This window comes from Calypte anna, chromosome Z, assembly GCF_003957555.1.
Source record: "Calypte anna isolate BGI_N300 chromosome Z, bCalAnn1_v1.p, whole genome shotgun sequence".
Classification (NCBI taxonomy): domain Eukaryota; kingdom Metazoa; phylum Chordata; class Aves; order Apodiformes; family Trochilidae; genus Calypte; species Calypte anna.
This window is the reverse complement of record NC_044274.1, coordinates 2,852,933-2,869,827: the sequence shown is the minus strand read 5'-3', so window position 1 is coordinate 2,869,827 and position 16,895 is coordinate 2,852,933. Positions and strand designations below refer to the sequence as shown.

Genomic DNA, 16,895 nt, shown 5'->3' with positions numbered 1-16,895 from the left:
TGCAGAAAGGCATGGGGAGAAATCAGGTCTGTTTCTCAGTTTGGAAAGACCACAATCAGTCCACTGTCCCATAGTGCATCCCAGGCTGAACCATTCTAAATGTCAACCCTGCAGCCATTTTTTGGATGGGTTATTGCATGAGCATCTTGGGTGTCTCTGTGTGAAGTCCTTCAATCATAGAATCATCAAATAGTATGGGTGGGAAGGGACCTTTCAGGTCCATCCAGTCCAACCCCAGGGCCATCTGCAACTGCATCAGGTTGCTCAGAGCCCCATCCAACCTGACCTGGAATGGTTCCAGGGATGGGGCATCTCCCACCTCTCTGGGAGACCTGGGCTAGGGTCTGACCACCCTCATAATAAATAATTTCTTCCTAATGTTTCATCTCAATCTCTCCTCTTCCAGTTTGAAACCATCCCCCCCTTTTTCTTCTCAAATGCCCTGTCCATCCACCAGGATAGATGGGAACCCAAGTGACAGAAAGACCTAAAAGATGTGTAAATCATTTTCAGTTTTGTTTTCAGGAGTGAACATGACATCTTGTTCCCTTCTCATCCGAGAAAAATGCAAACAAAAATGAAACTGGAGCCAAACAAAACCAGTTTGAGAGCGAAAGCCAAAGGGAAAGAAGTCCTGTGGTCTTCATCCGTGGGGCTGGTGGTTGTTGCTTGCTGAGGGGTTTTGAGGTTTTTGATTAAATTGAGTGGACCTGTCAAGCTTATTCGAGTGTTTCCCGCTCTCAGTCATAGTGAGGATAGAAAATGGCCATGCCTGGACTGGGATGCTCCCTTCACCCAGGCAACTTTGAGTTCTCACCCTACATCAGAGTGCCTTCGCTGGAGGCAGGCTTGGTGAGGAATAATCTGGGAGGAAATGGGGCTTCTAGAATAGAAATCCAGACCTTTCCCCTCATTATATTCATAGCAAAATCCCCGTTGACCTTCCAGGACAGAATTAGACCATCAGGACTGGTTTTAGATGCCATAAAATACTACCAGCTCCTATTTGGGATCCTTCAAGCCCTCAAGTTTGGACCACAATGTCCTTTAGGTGTCCAAAGCAAGCAGTGATGGGCATTTTTGACCACAGCAGCACTACTATGCCCAAACCCCTCCAGTAGCACCTGCTTGGGGGTGCCAGTCTGGATATTTGTGGAGCTGCATCACTCAAGCAGATGGAATATTCTTAGTTCAGAGAGGCTGGGCTTGGAGAAATTGGAGATGTTTCAGAGGACTTTGCTTCTTCCTGCCCTTTTACAGGTTAGATATCCCAGGACAGCAGAAGAACCCAGTCCCTGTCCATCTCTGGAATGGAGAATGGATTCAGCTCTTTCAGTGGAGACTCAAAGAGGTTTCTTTAATTTCCCTCCCTCTCACTTGGGCATTTCTGTGGGATTTTCAAGAAGAAGGTGGGAGAAAGATGGCCCTTCAACCCCAGGAGCCAGCCCCACCACTCCTCCATTTGCAGGGGCTGTCACTGCATGCCTTGAGGGTACTCTGCTCCTCCAGCTTTGAGGGATAAGTGGGAGCTGGAGTCCTCATGGATGATGGAAGGTCCCATAGAGCCCAGCTCTGCATCCAGTTTCTTCCTAATATCTGAGTTACTCTTAGCCTAAAACCATCACCCCTCATACTATAAAATAGGGCCTACAAAGAAGTCCCTCCCCAGCTTTCCTGGAGCCCCTTCAGGCACTGGAAGATGCTCTAAGGTCTCCCTAGAGCCTTTTTCTTCTCCAGCCTCAACTCTCTGAGCCCATCTTCACAGCTCTCTCATCATTTTTGTGACCTCCTCTGGACTCACTCCAGCATCTCCATGTCTTTCCCATTCTGGGACCTCCAGAGCTGGCCCTAACACTCCAGGTAGAGTCAGGGTGTAGGTTCTTCACTCCAGGTAGGTTCTTCAAAAGCAAAAACCAAGAGATCCAGAACACCCTGAGCCCACAGGATGGGATCTCCATCTGTTTGGCTGGAAGGGGTACTCTGCACCATGGGGTAAATGTCTCAAGTGCTTTTGGTGATGTAGCTCCTTTCTTCTTGACATTTGCAGGGACTTCCTAACCAAATGTCCATGCAGCCACTTGGAGAATGTAACCTCTTGTTGTCCTCTGGCTCTCCACATGCCAGACAAGTGGTAGCAGCCCTCAGAGGACTTGACTCACTCCAGGGTATGAGCAGAGCTGACAGGAGAGAGCAACTGTGGTTTTAGACCACAGCTGTCCACGTGTCTGGAGTTATTTTCCCCAGCCTTGTGCCTTCCAGCTCCTTTCCTTGGGAGCCAACGACGTCGTCAAAAACTGCAGGGATCCCATATTTCAGAGCACGTAGGCTGATAATCACCCAGACAGCTGAAGCCTTAGATTGCTTTGTGTAGGCTCCTCCAGCAAGAGCAGGCATTTGTCACATCAAAATTCTGTTGAAGGGTCTCTCATTTAGGCAATGAAATAAATAATTGAAAGAAAAAAAAGAAAAAAAAAAAAGAATGGGGAAATGATGGCAAAAATGTTACTGCCCTGTTCCCAACGTGGTGACCCTGAGTGTCTCCCCCTCTGCAGTTCCTTTGTGACTCCTGAGCATCTCTTGTAGTTTCTGTGTTGACTGATGGCCAAATCCTTGGGCCTGCTGAAGTCAGGGGATGTCTTGAGCTGGCTCAGGATGTGGCCTTTGAGGTGAAATTAGTTCTTTAATGTTTAAATGGAGTCAGGAGGTGAGGGAGTGGTGTGCTGTCTGGATATTTCTTCTTGTAGCTAAAGTGGGGTGTGTGTCCCTGAGGCAACCTACAGCAAAGGATGAGCAGAGAGGGGCAGAAGAAGGATTTCTGCAACATTTTTCTGGGGTGACTTCTTCTTGAAGATGTTGCTGTGGACTGAAGCAGCAGATGACACCCTAAATCACTGCTAAAACCCTGGGCTGGGATTCCTATATGGGCTGGTGCCCTAAGCTTGGCAGGTCCACCCCATCCCACCATCTTAAGCAAGCATGGGGTAGTTTCCATCAACCCAACCCTCAGCTGGTATGTGTGGTAGAGTTACCCAGGTCCCCAGCTTGCCCTTTCTGGGGCTTCTCCATGCCCCCAGCACCTTGGTGACACCTTAGAACAAGGATGGGCCATCCCAACCTCCCCAGCTTTAAGGTCTGGGCCCCCCTTCTCCCTCCTTTGTCTCTTCTTGGCTGCAGAGTCCTGTTCCTTCTTGGCTTTTCTTCTTCATGTTGGGAAGATAAAAGCAGGCAAGGAGGCTTTTCCTGAATGCTGGATGATCCTCTAGCCCCCTGCCTGCTGCCAAGTCACGGCCGTTGCTTCTTGTTTGCCATTCTCCTTCCTTTGCCTTTTATTTCTTGCATTTTAACATATTTTTTTTTTCTTTGCCATATTTGTTTAACTCTGGTGTTTTCTCTCCTGTGGTCAACGGCTGCAGAACTTCAGTTTGCATTTCCTTTGCCAATGGGGATGTTGCTTTTCAGCAGCCCTGGATGGGGATGGAGTTGCCTCCCCTCTCCCTGTCTTGTTGGAAAACCCCCAAACTTAATCTTGCACATTCCACGTTGGCTTAAGTGGTTTTTTTGTGTTGGTTTTTTTTTTCTTTTTTTTTTTGTGGGGGGGGGGGGTGGTGTTTTTGTTGTGGGTCTTTTTTTTTTTTTTCCAATCTTAAAACCTTAATTAGAAACAGCCTGGTTTAGAATCTCATTGTGTCTTTAGGAAATAAATGTCCCCTCATGCATTTCTTGCAGGACTTGACAGCAGAGCTTGGTTCCCAGCTCATTTCCAAGACATTTTGCCTTCTTCCCTCTGCTTAAATTAAAGCTGCAGCTTTTGTTATTCCTCTGAAATATTTGCAACTTCAGTACAGCAGCAGCTCTGTTCTGGCTTCAAAGCAAAATCTGGGAGAGCAACCAAAGGGTTAAACTCACTTAAACTCCAAGCAAAACCACAGAAAGCAAACGCTGAGTGATATCAGCAAAACTCTTCCCCCCCTTCCCAGGCTTAGGGATGGGTACTAGATAAGGGTGGTAACCAACTTTTATTTTGACATTCCTCTTTCCAGAAGCTTTGCTCTTTACCAAGTGGTTTCTGTGATGGCATTACTGAGAGGAAACACAGAAACGCCAGGAAAACTTGATGTGGAGAATCTGTCCTCATAAAATGCTTGTAAGCTTCAGCAAACAGGAAAGCTTCCCCCATCTCCTTTTTGGTTTTTTTTGGGTTTTTTTTTTTTGTTTTTTGGTTTTTTGTTTGTTTGTTTGTTTGTTTGTTTTTTGTTTTGTTTTAATTCCCTGCCATCCAGCTTGTTTTTATTTAAAAATAAAAAAAAAAATAATAAAAAAATCTCAGCAAACCAGATCCGGTGGGCTGAGACGAAAGACAAATTCCTTCTGCTGCCACCATGAGCAAGGCTCTGGGTCCTGCCTTGGCCAAACACGAGCCCTTGGGATGTTTTTTTGGATGGGGAAGAGCCAGTTGGCCTGGGGAAAGAGGGTTTGAACTCGTAGGGATGCCAAGGAACACACGTTTGATGAGCAGATGGCTTTGGCAGCCAAGGTTGGAGCCTGTTTGGCCACTGACCATTGAAATGGATTTGTCAATGGTCCTCCAGCCCTGAGGGTGATGAAAATCAAAGGAATTGCTCTGTGGTGGCTTTAAAAAAAAAAAAAAATGCTGCTGGTGATGGAAGTGGGGGCCTGGGGTGAGGGATGGGGCTGAGTTCTGATGGGTGCAAACCAGTGGGGTCACTGCAGCCGTTGTGGTTGTTTTGGTGCTTTGAGGGATGATGGTGGGGAGGGGTCCCTTGTGAAGCTCCAGAGCTGCTCCCAGGTAAGGAGATGAGGGCTGGAGCATCCCAGTGTGCTCTCAGAGCCAATACTGAGTCTGAAACAGGCAGCAAGCAGTCAGGGAGCTGCTGCTGTCATCCCAGGTGGAGGCAGATGATACGAAGAGCGTATTGTAATTGTGTTCTTGGTCATAGACTCATAGAATGGTTTGGGTTGGAAGCAACCTTAAGATCATCTATTTCCAACCCCTTTTCATGGTCAGAGACACCTCCCACCAGCCCAGGTTGCTCCAAGCCCCATCCAACCTGACCTGAGACACTGCCAGGGATGGGGCAGCCACAGCTTCTCTGGGAAACCTGGCACAGGGGCTCAGCACCCTCCCAGAAAATAATTTCTTCATTGATGCTGGCAATCTGGCTCTGCCTTCTCCACCCAGGAAAGCCCCTGTGGAATTCTGTAATGCCTGAGGCTGCCAAAACATTTCTTCCATCCAACCAATGGTTTTTTTGAGGACCTGCCATCTTGGCTACCTGTAGTGGTCAGCACACAGGAGCTAGCACACCCTTTCAGAGCCTCTGCAGCCTCCTGAGCAAGCCATTTGAGAGCAATTCCTACTCTTTATCCTTGTTGCATTTCCATGCTGTCCACTTGGAGCCATATTCACCCACTCCTCTGTCTCCAGGTAATGGTCCTGGCTCCCTGTGCTGCTGCAGCCAAGCATGGTCCTCAGCTTCTTCACCCATGCACACATCCTCTCCTCATGTAGCAATGGTGAAGCACATATATGCAGAAAGACCAAACAAAACCATTGGGTTTGGGCACTGTTTTTACTCAGTAATTTGCTTTTTAGCCTTTTGTTTTCTTTTTCTCCTTTTCCACTAAGAAATTCCTGGTACTGTGAGCAATGCTGCAGGCCAAGCAGATCAAGAGCTCCTTAGGTCTTCAGAAAAAAAATAAATATTTCTTGCCTGACTTCCCTGCTGCTGAGCTGGGACTAACCAGCTCTTCCCTGGTTTAGTGTGGAACCAACAAAAAAACCACAGAAGCATGGGAGAGATTTTCCTAGGAACCAAGGACACGTTGTCTCACTGTTCATGGGAGATCTCAGCTGTTACTGGAAGAGTTTCAGCCCCATGAGTTGGTCCAAGGCTGAGTTAGGTGCCCAAAAATTGTCTCTTCAGCATGAGCTGGTCCAAGGCTGTGTTAGATACCCAAAAACTGTCTCTTCAGCATGAGCTGGTCCAAGGCTGTGTTAGATACCCAAAAACTGTCTCTTCAGCATGAGCTGGTCCAAGGCTGTGTTAGACACCCAAAAACTTGCTCTTTAGCATGAGTTGGTCCAAGGCTGTGTTAGATACCCAAAAACTGTCTCTTCAGCATGAGTTGGTCCTAGGCTGTGTTAGATACCCAAAAACTGGCTCTTTAGCATGAGTTGGTCCTAGGCTATGGCAGATACCCCAAAATGGCCTCTTCTTTTGTGTTAGGGAGACCCACAGTGTCTACCTACCAAGGCTGAGGGGTTTTGGGTAGGGTAGATGTGTTGACCAAAAACTTTTCCACAAGGGGAAGGGTGTGCTAAAGAACTTCCTTTGGCTTTCCAGGAGACAGCAAAGACTTCCTGGTGGGAACAAGCCTCAGCAGCACACAGATCATCAGCAAGGTGGCACCAAACACAACAGGGACCACCAGAAGGTCTACCAAGGAGGCCAAGCCCCTCACTCCTCAGGTAGGACGGGCCACCATGGCTACAGCCAGAACAGGAGATGGCACCACAACCAGAAACACTCCCCCAGTGACAAAGAAACTCACAGAAATGCCAAAGAGACTGAGAATTTGAAAATCGAGGACACCGCCGTCGGCACGGTGCACATTCCCATGGAGACTCCCCGAGGGCAGGAAGCTGTGGAGAAGCAGTCCCAGCAGTACCCCCAGGAGTCAGAGACCAAGAGGAAAGACATTATTCACGGGGAGAGGCCCAAGATCAATTTGCTTCAGTCTTCCAAAGACAGGCTGAGGAGGAGGCTAAAAGAAAAGGTATCTATTTCTTAGGGCAAAACCGAGGGTTTTTTGGTTTTTCTTTGGTTTTCTAAGAGTTTGGCTCTTGGCCATTCTCCATAAAAAGGTTGGGGTGGGCTTAAGGGACCTTTCCATGAATGCACCCAACTTAATCTCCCAGTGTCAACACTCCTGCTTCTTCAGGAGGTCTTTTATTGACACAAAGCTATGGCTCTCAGATTGACTTCTTGGTTGAGGTTGCTACCAGGCTGACTTCTCCAAGAAGGGCTGGGAACTCTCCCTGTTCCTTGGGGAAGGCTGGTCCACAGGTGGGCTCTCCTTCCCTAATGCTTGATCCTAAATGGTCTGCAGAGCTCATCCACTTTGCAAAGTGTTTTTTTAAAAAAAAGGCAATTTCCCTCCACAATTACAGAGCTTTGACTTTTGAGGGCTGAACACTTGGAGTCAGCTACTTAAAAGTTGATATCCATTTATCTCAGCTATGAATTGAAACGCCCTTATTTTTCCCCCTTCCTTCCAACATCCCAACAATAACAAAACTATTGTATGCAAGTGGGGGAGGAGAAGTCCTTTTTGGAACCAGTTTTCAGCTTTCTGAGGAACTTGGAGCTGATATCTCCATGCTCCCCCTTGTAAAAACTCAGATTCTTTCTCTTGAGATTCTTTTGTCAGGGTGCAGAATTCTTCCATGAGACTTTCACCAATGAGATTTCCAAAAATAACTTGAATATAGATGATTCCACTGAAGTGCATGTTGGAAATGTGCATTTACTATTTCTGGGTGTGGCTTGAGGGGGAGGAAGAGATTTTATTTTTTAGTTGGGTTTTTTTTTGTTGTTCTTTAAAGCGATGGAAGCACTGTAGAAACTCTCAGAAAATTCATTTTAATGCCCACCCGGTCAATTTATGGTCTTATAAGAAAGACATCACATATGGACCCACTCTTAGGTGGCCTTAGGCAACACAGCCAATCTTCTGATGTGAGTTTTGGATGACTCCAAGTGCCAGCTGGCACTAGGGTTGTCCAAAAAAATTGCTAGAGGTTTGTGTTGAAGGGTTTGTGTTGAACTGGAAGATGGGGAGGGAGCAGACAAGAATAAGCAGTATGTGTGCCTTGGGCTGGGGAAAAGGGAAAAATGCATAATTAAATGTCAAAAAGAAGTACTAAGTTACCTGGTAATGATGGGAAGTGAGAATTTTAACAGTCAGATGGTGGACAAATTAAAACTTTTTCTACAAAAAAATCTTTGCTCTTCTTTTAACTCATTAAATACTTATTTAAAATATATGGGTTTGTAGATTTCTTATCTGAGCATTTGGGAAAAAAATTGTCCATTATCACCACGTTGAAGACAACCCCAGAGACCTGTCCAAGATGCCCAAGGCAGTCAAATGTCAGAATCAAAACCAGAAATCATGAAGGCTGGAAAAGATCTCTGAGGTCATCAAGTCCAACCATCAACCCAATACCACCAGCCAACTAAACCCTGCTCAGATCTTAGCACCCTGGCTCAGGACCCTTGAGCACATCTTCTCCCTGAGCCAAGGGGAGAAAACTCTGGGATTGAGGAAATTAGGGAAGAAATTGTGGGAAATTAGGAAGGAAAAAAAAACAAAACCAAACTTTTCCGGGGCAGGATTTGTTCACTTGTGTTTTTTAATGTTGAGATGAAAAAAATTGCTTCTATAATATGCTTTGCTTTTTCTCTGTTTGTATGTCTCTCCAATCCCCTTTTCCCTTTCCTGTCTGTGGAAGGACAAGATCTGATATATCTGTTTTTTCCTTGTGTAACAGATGCCTTGTCTTTCCCTTTTCACGGACCAGGACGAAGTCACGGTGGAAACCACCAATCCTGAAAAGAACAAAATGGACAAATTAATTGAAATCCTCAACAGCATGAGGAACAACAGCAGTGATGTTGACTCCAAACTCACTACCTTCATGGAGGAAGCCCAGAACTCCACCAACTCTGAGGAGATGCTGGGGGAGATAGTCAAAACCATCTACCAGAAAGCAGTGACGGACCGCAGTTTTGCTTCCACGGCAGCCAAGCTCTGTGACAAAATGGCCCTTTTCATGGTGGAAGGCACCAAATTCCGGAGTCTGCTCCTCAACATGTTGCAGGTAACGGGATAAAATTATGAGGTGTTTTTGGAAATATGGTATCTCATGCCAAGGCCCAGTTGGGAACTGAGGGTGTTGCTCTGGGAAGCTCCCGGTCAGGGGTGGCAGCATCACGGCATGAAGAGAAGTGAACTTGGAGGCTCTTACAGTGGGGAGGATCTTTGCCTCTCTTTTTGGCTGAAGTTCAGAGATGCCAAGTCCTGAGTAGGGTGTTGGTTGCATCACCAAGCTGGTCTAGTGGAAGGGGGGACTGGAGTTAGAGGATCTTTAGGATCCCTTCCAATCCAAACCATTTTGTGGTTCTGTCGCTCAGGTGAAGTCCTGGTTTCTGATTGCAACCCAGACTTAAATAATTTGTGTCTCTACTAATTATTCTGAGTGATTTGTTTATTGGTATGATGGTTCTGCTCCAAACCCATCAGCAGCAGCAAGGTTAGGGAGGAGAAAAAAGCAGCAATTCTGATACTTGGTCCCTGGTGATGGGGAAACGAGGTTGTCCTCAGCTGCCTGTGGTCTGCTGGGGGGAGTGTGTTTTACTGTGGTGTCACCATCGAAGTGAGGCTTTGGAGAAGGTATCTCATGGGCCTTCATCTTTATGCCCCTCTGGAGATTGTGGGGTACTATGGAGGTCATATTGATATATTAATTTTGGCATTTTGAATAATAATGAAAAATCAGTGTTCAGTGTAACCCCCGGGTGCAAGGATCTGCGTCCCGTGTAGCAGGTGGGGATTTGTTTCTGATTGATTTCTTTCCAGAGCATGGTATTATAAAGCAGGAGGAGATAAATTGCAGCCAACATCAGGCCCAGATTTAGGAGTAAAGGGCTGGAAAGGGCTTTAACCCATCTAAACATCCTACTCCTCCCATGACAGGTCACTTGTGTCTTCTCCTACTTGGCTAATTGATGGTAAGAAATCCACAATCAAGTCCAGGAGTGAAGGTCATCCAAAAATAAAGGATCAGGGCTGTCCTGGCTTATGGAGGACTCTCACAAGTTGCTTTCTTCTCTTGCCCCAGCATTTCTACCCCTACCAACATATCCAGTAGACTGATTTATACTTGCAGCATCATGTACAATAATAACTGGCTTCATATTCATCTCTTCATAGCATGAATGTAGGATAAATAATACATATGCTGTCTCCAGAGAGTCCCAAAGTGCTTTCCAGGAACATGTAGTTCAGATGTCCATTGTGGAAAGCTGGGAAGAAATGAAATGCAAAGGCTGAGCAGGGTGTGCTTTGGGTCTGAGTTCATGTGTAAGAGCATATGAAAATGTGCAAGAGGGATTTGCTCAGCCCCATCTCTCAAAACTGTGTTGATGGGGCAAGAGGTGACAGATCATTACAGGTCAAAAGCAGAGTGCTATGTGGAATTAAATAATTCACCATTTCCTTTTTGATAGTAAAAGATTTTGACTTCTTCCAAGCACAGGAGGTTTTTTCCCAACCCACATAATTGGCTGCATTCTCATGAATGATGAAAGATTTTGGTCAAGCCCTAAACAGGGAATTTTTATGATGTTTTCAGGCCTGATAGCCCTGGTTGGAGGCAGAGCTGGGGATGAAGTGCAGGGGAATCATCACAGCTTCTTTGATGTGAGATAAATGGGTTCATAGTATTGATATATGATCTATTATCAATATCAGTGGGTTATATTGGATAATGTGAAGATATTATGGGGTAATGTGGATGTCGTATAGGCTTAATATATGGATATTGTGGGGTACTATGGAGGTCATATTGGTAGATTAATATAACAGTTGGATATATTGTTATATGGTTGATGATATAATATTTCCCAGGTCCAGTCCTGGCCCCTTCACCATCAGATATTTTCCATCAGCCACTTCTAGATAAATTCTAAAAAACAAAAATAATTTTAAAAACCCCAAAACAAACAAACAAAAAAAGCCACACCAGCAACCAACCTGAATAAAATGCTTGCTCCAGAGCTGGATTTATGTCTCTCTAGCACCTTTCAGACTAATCTGATCCCTGGATGTAAGGAGCTCAGCTTACTGGGCACTGGCAAGCTGGGGAATTACTCTGCTGGGGTGTGATAAATCGGGATCAACGTGATCCCCTTCCCGTGCTGCTGGCGCCTGGGGCCAGATCCCTCACCCCCCCATCTGCTCCCAGCAGATGCTTCTTGTTTTGTAGAGCCTTGTTTGTCCCTTTCTCTCAGCACTGTGATGGCAACAGCTCAGCCCCACCAGAGGATCTCATAAATTAACCCGTTGAGCCACCCGACCAGCATCCCGGTACCCACAGACAGCATCCCTATATCCCACCAGACCTCCAAGCAGACAGCAAAAGTGTTTTCTCCCACCAAACAGGCAGTAAACTGAATAAATTGTCTTTTTAACCTGGCTCCTCTTGTGGTTATAGCTGTTGACAAGGTGATTTTGCTGGGGAGCTTCACATGCTCACAGCTTATCTCAAGGGGCTTGGTTTGATCCCAAAAGAGATGCCAGCACAGGAACGTTGTCACATTGCAGCCTCCCCCCTATGGGCCTTGCACCATTTCTTAATGGCATCTATTGGGAAAACTCTGAATATATCCTTCACTGTGTGGTTTTGGTCTCAAATCTTGGCTGAGTCTTGAATTTGGCTGCTGTGAAGCTTTGGGGTGGGAGACATGGGTGAGGGAGTAATGGGGTGGACAGCTGGTGGGGCTGGAGGAGATGCTGCCATTTTGGGGCTCAGCATTTGGGTTTGATTTTCTGCTCCTTGAGTTTGGCTTGGTCTTTGATACAGGAAGAGATCTGGGGGCTGCACAAGTCCTTGGGATGGACCTTGACTGAGTTGGTCCCAGGGATCTTGGATGGATGGAGACATTCAGGAACATCTTGATGGACACATAGATGGTTTCTTCACCCCTCTAGAAATGAATGAATTAGGAAGTTACGAGCAAGAGAGGTTTTTCCTTGTTGTAGTTGGCATGCTCAGGCTGCAGTGCTTTTTTTTTTTTTCTTTTTTGTTTGTTTTGGGTTTTTTTCAGTTGTATGTGTGGGGGGGATGTTAAGCAACGTGCCCCAAACCCTTCACATGTAACATAAGTTGGAGTATTCCTCTGTTGAAATGGCCATGCTCTTTATAGAGGAGCAGTGTCTGCATCTGAGCTATGCAGAGCCAAGGGTATTATTAGAGTGGACATCACTGAGGCTGTAATTGTACACTGCTCCCCTTAGCAACCACGGCCAACAGCACATCAAACAGAAGGCTGATACCTTCTTTTAATAATAATAATTAAAAAAAAACCTCCAAACCAAACCCACCACGAAATGCACATCTCACCCCAAGGCAGCAGAGCCCAAGGCCAGGGACAGAGCATGGCCAAGTGCTTGGAAATGCCTTAGTGCCCATGGAGAAGGGTTACTGCTGTTCCATATCCTGTTCCATTCCCTGCTGGCTACCCCATGGGACACCCTCATGCACACCCTGTGGCATATCCTCTGGCACATCCTATTGCATCCTATCCTCCTGCATCCCCATCACATCATAAATTGCGTGGGCAGCAGGAGCAGTGCAGGGATTGTCCCCCTGTGAGGCTGCACCTGGAATCCTGGGGTCAGTTCTGGGCCCCTGAGGACAAGAAGGAGATTGAGGGGTTGGAGTGTGTCCAGAGAAAGGAATGGAGCTGGGGAAGGGTCTGGAGCAGAAGTCTGCCCAGGAGCAGCTGAGGGAGCTGGGGGTGTTGATCCTGGAGCAAAGGAGGCTGAGAGGAGACCTTGTGGCTCTCTGCAAGCCCCTGAGAGGAGGTTGGAGCCAGGGGGGGTCGGGCTCTGCTCCCAAGGAAGAAGGGATGGGAGAAGAGGAATTGAGCTGGAGGTTTAGATTGGAGCTTGGGAAGAATTTCTCCCTGGCAAGGGTTGTCAGGGCCTGGCCCAGGCTGCCCAGGGCAGGGCTGGAGTCCCCATCATTCCTGGAGGGATTCCAAAGGCACTTGAGACACCCATATTTGTAGCCTTGGGGTCTGCCCCAGGGACCTTCAGACCTTTTTCCCTCCCTGTCTTTAAGTGAAGCCTGTCTGGTGTCTCCCAGGCAATGCCTTTTCCAAGACAAGCAGCACCACTGTGCTTTCTGTGCACCAACAGAACCATCTGCAATGAAATGAAATTAGAAGCAGGCACAGAAAGAGGAGTGATGGGGTTTGCAGTCTGTGCTGGACATGTCCTACAGGTCAGATGCTCTCCAACCATGCTCAGGTTCTCCCAGCTCCACCTCTGTCAAACCCCAAACCATTCCTCACTGAAGACCCAGACCTTCTCAGTTCTCCAGGACCTAATGCCACAACATCTGCATCCCAAGGAGGGACTCACCCTGCATTTTCCTCTTCCATCCTCCACTTGAGCCAATTTTTTGTCCAGGTTTTTGATGAAGCCCCTCTGGAAGTGGTCACACCAACCACCCCAAGCCCAGCTGAGTCCACCAAAACCCCAGAAAATGCTCACAGGGATTCAATTGAGATTTCTACCACCAGAGCAAAGCACTGCACAAAATCCTTTCCTGGGGTATCAGGAGATGAAACTAAGATGATGAAGAAACGCTGCATAGGTATGTGATAGGGTGTGCAAGAGGGTGTGCAACTGAGAAGTGCTCCATAGGGTGTGCAACAGGGTGTGCAATAGGGAATGCAATAGGATGTTCCATAGGGTGTGCAAAAGGGAATGCCATAGGATGTACAACAGGGAATGCAGTAGGATATTCCATATGGTGTGCAACAGGGAATGCAATAGGACATGCAACAGGTTGTGCAATAGGGTGTGCAACAGGGAATGCAGTAGGATGTTCCATAGGATGTACAACAGGGAATGCAATGGGATGTGCATCAGGGTGTGCAATAGGGAATGCAATAGGGAATATAATAGGATGTTCTATAGGGTGTGCAATAGGGAATGCAGTTGCTGTGCAAAAGGGTGTGTAACAGGCAATGCAACAGGGTGTGCAATTTAGCATGCAATAGGGTGTGCACTAAGGCATGCAATAAGGGATATATCATAGGATATGCAGTAGGAAAATGTTATAGGGTCTGGGTTAGAGTGTGCAGCACAGTAGGCACTAGGGTATGCCATAGGGTGTGCCACGGGGTATATACATTAGGGGATACTATAAAGTATGCAGTAGGGTATGAAATAGAGTATGTAACAGGGTATGCATTAGGGTATGCAGTTTGGGACATCTTTAGGGTATGCCATAGGGTATGCATTAGGACGTGGATTCTCTATGGATACTCTAATCCATAGGGTATGGACTGGAGCATGCAACACAGTAGGCACTAGGGTACACTGTATACCATGGGGTACACCATAGGGTGTGCAATGGGGTATGCTATAGGGTGTGCTATAGGGTGTATCATAGAATCATTAAGCTTGGAAAGGGCCTCTAAGATCAAGTCCACCCAGCAACCCAACACCAGCCAACTGACCCGTGTCTTCAAGTGTCACACATATTTTTTTGAAGACCTCCAGGGATGGTGACTCCTTGGGCATCCCTGTTCCAATTAATGCCTGACCACTCTTTCTGTAAACAATTTTTTTCCTAATATCCAACCAGAACCCTCACTGGAGAAGCCTGAAGCTGGTTCCCCTTGTGCTATCACCAATCCCACCTCACTCCAACCTCCTCTCAGGCACTTGCAGAGAGCCACAACAGTGCTGGCACAAGCCAGGATGCTGGTGGCCTTCTTGGCCACCTGGGCACCCCCTGGCTCCTCTTCAGCCACTGTCACCCCCAGCTCCTTTCCCTCTGGGCACTTTCCAGCCCCAAGCCTGGAGCATTGCCTGGGGTTGGGGTCACCCAAGTGCAGGACCCAACACTTGGCCTGGTTAAACCTGATGCTTCCTGTGTGCAAACATCTTCATTTAGGGTTTTTGCAGAAACTGACAGAACTAGAAAACCTTTTTCCTTACGTTCCTGCATTGCTGTTGGCAGCCCTGTCCAGGTTTTATAAACCACCATGGCAAAAGCTGCCTGTGAAGTGCAGCTCTGCAGGTGGATTTTCCTTTCTGGGAATATTGAATTCTGGGAATTCAAAGGCAATCCTGAAACCATGCACAGACATAAATGTGTAGTATACAGAGAGGGTTGGGGGGGGGATGGGGAGCACAGCCCCCTGAGTGGCTGTGAGGAGCATCCCTGCATCCTCCTGCTCTCCAGCATGGAGAAAGGGAGGAGCAGGGAGGAGATAAGTTCCCCTTCATTTGCCCCCTCACATTTTGTCTCTTCAGCTGCTTTCTCATGCTGTAGCAGGGTGAGAAGGATTTTATTTATGTGATTATATTATTATTATTATTATTATTATTATTATTATTATTATTATTATTATTATTATTACTACTTCCTGGTTTAATACTTCTTTCTTTTTATCCTTTTTATGAGCATTTTCATATTTATGACTATCATTTTCAGGGCCCATATCACCTCAGGGCCCAACATCACCCATGCAAGGGTCAGCAGTGGGCAAGAGAGGGAGCCAGGGGAGGGGGCTGGCACCCTGCCCACTTCAGCAGGTTGAAGAGCAGAGGTGGGCACCAGTTATTGTTGGCTCTCACACTAACCCCTCAGTCCATCCTTGGCTTCACCGCCTGGGTGCTGGGAACCTCTGGCAGACAGGTCCCAGGTAGATCTGGGAGTTCTTGGAGAACCCTGGATTTAATAGCAAGCTCCTGCTTTGAATTTCCTGTTTTTTCCCAAGTACAGTGAGAGAGGGTTGTAGGAGCTGTCTAGATGCTTCCCAGCCTTTCCATGATGTGTGAATATGGAAAGGGAGAGCTGGGCTTCACCTCCTTGGAGGCTGATGGTGAAATGAGGGGGGCTTAATAGGATTGTAAAATCCCAGACTGGTTTGGGTTGGAAGGAACCTTAAAGCTCCTCCATTCCCAACCCCTTTCCATGGGCAGGGACACCTCCCACCAGCCCAGGTTGCTCCAAGCCCCATCCAACCTGACCTGAGACACTGCCAGGGATGGGGCAGCCACAGCTTCTCTGGGAAACCTGGCACAGGGGCTCAGCACCCTCACATTCAACAGTTTCCTCCTCATCTCCAACCTCAATATCCCCTTTCTCTCCAAGTTTTAACCCATTTCCCTTCTCCTCTCCCTACCCCCCCATGTCCAAAGCCCTCCCCCAGCTTTCTTGGAGCCCCTTCAGATATTGGAAGGTTGCTCTGAGCTCCCCTGGGAGCCTCCTCTTCTCCAGGCTGGGATATGAGCTTGATTTGAACCCTTGGGTAAAGGTGGATTTATGAATCCTTTTGAGCCTCACACCAAAGAATTTCCTCCTAATATCTCACCCCAATCTCCCCTCTTTCAGCTTGAAACCATTCCCCCTCATCCCATCCCTCCCTGCCCTTGTCCCAAGTCCCTCCCCAGCTTTCCTGGAGCCCCTTCAGGCACTGGAAGGTGCTCTAAGGTCTCCCTGCCGCCTTCTCTTCTCCAGCCTCAACAACCCCAACTCTCTCAGCCTGGCTCCAGAGCTGCTCCATCCCTCCCAGCATCTCCAGGGCCTCCTCTGGACTCACTCCAACAGCTCCATCTCCTTCTGGGTGTTGGGGACCCCAGAACTGGACCCAGCACCCCAGAGTGGAGCAGAGAGGAGAATCACTTCCTTTTACTTCCTGTCCCACCTTGCTGGGGATGGAGCCCAACTAGAGTACAAAAAAGAGTTTTAACCCAAGATCTGGTCTTTTAATGGAATGCCAAAAAAAAACAACCAAAAACAAAAACAAAACAAAAAAAAAAAAAAAAAAAAAAAAAAAGAGAGAGAGAGAGAGAGGCAACAATTTCCCTTTGATAGGAAGGAAAAGGATGGGGACATCTGGGAATAGCTGAGTCAAACCCCAAAACAATAATCTTGGGGTGTTGCACTGCATATCAGTCCTCAGCCTGAGTTCAGGATGGGTTCCAGGGCTCACAGCTGCAGCTCTAGGTGGCCATGGGGCCACCAGTGTCACAGTGGGCATCACAGGGGATGCCAGGAGAGC

The 16,895-nt window shown here is 47.3% G+C and overlaps 1 protein-coding gene across 4 annotated transcripts in view; it reads left to right on the top strand.

Annotated features, from left to right (window-relative positions):
• The window catches only part of CTIF (cap binding complex dependent translation initiation factor), a 125,973-nt gene that overhangs the window by 71,302 nt on the left and 37,776 nt on the right, over positions 1-16,895 (top strand). For 2 of the 4 annotated variants that reach the window (XM_030467293.1, XM_030467291.1), the window contains 2 exons: positions 6,366-6,798; positions 8,606-8,905. In XM_030467293.1, the coding sequence (XP_030323153.1) occupies positions 6,366-6,798; positions 8,606-8,905 (733 nt within the window). Of the gene's footprint in view, positions 1-6,365; positions 6,799-8,575; positions 8,906-16,895 lie in introns of all 4 variants that reach the window. The other 2 variants (XM_030467292.1, XM_030467290.1) reach the window with 1 other exon arrangement.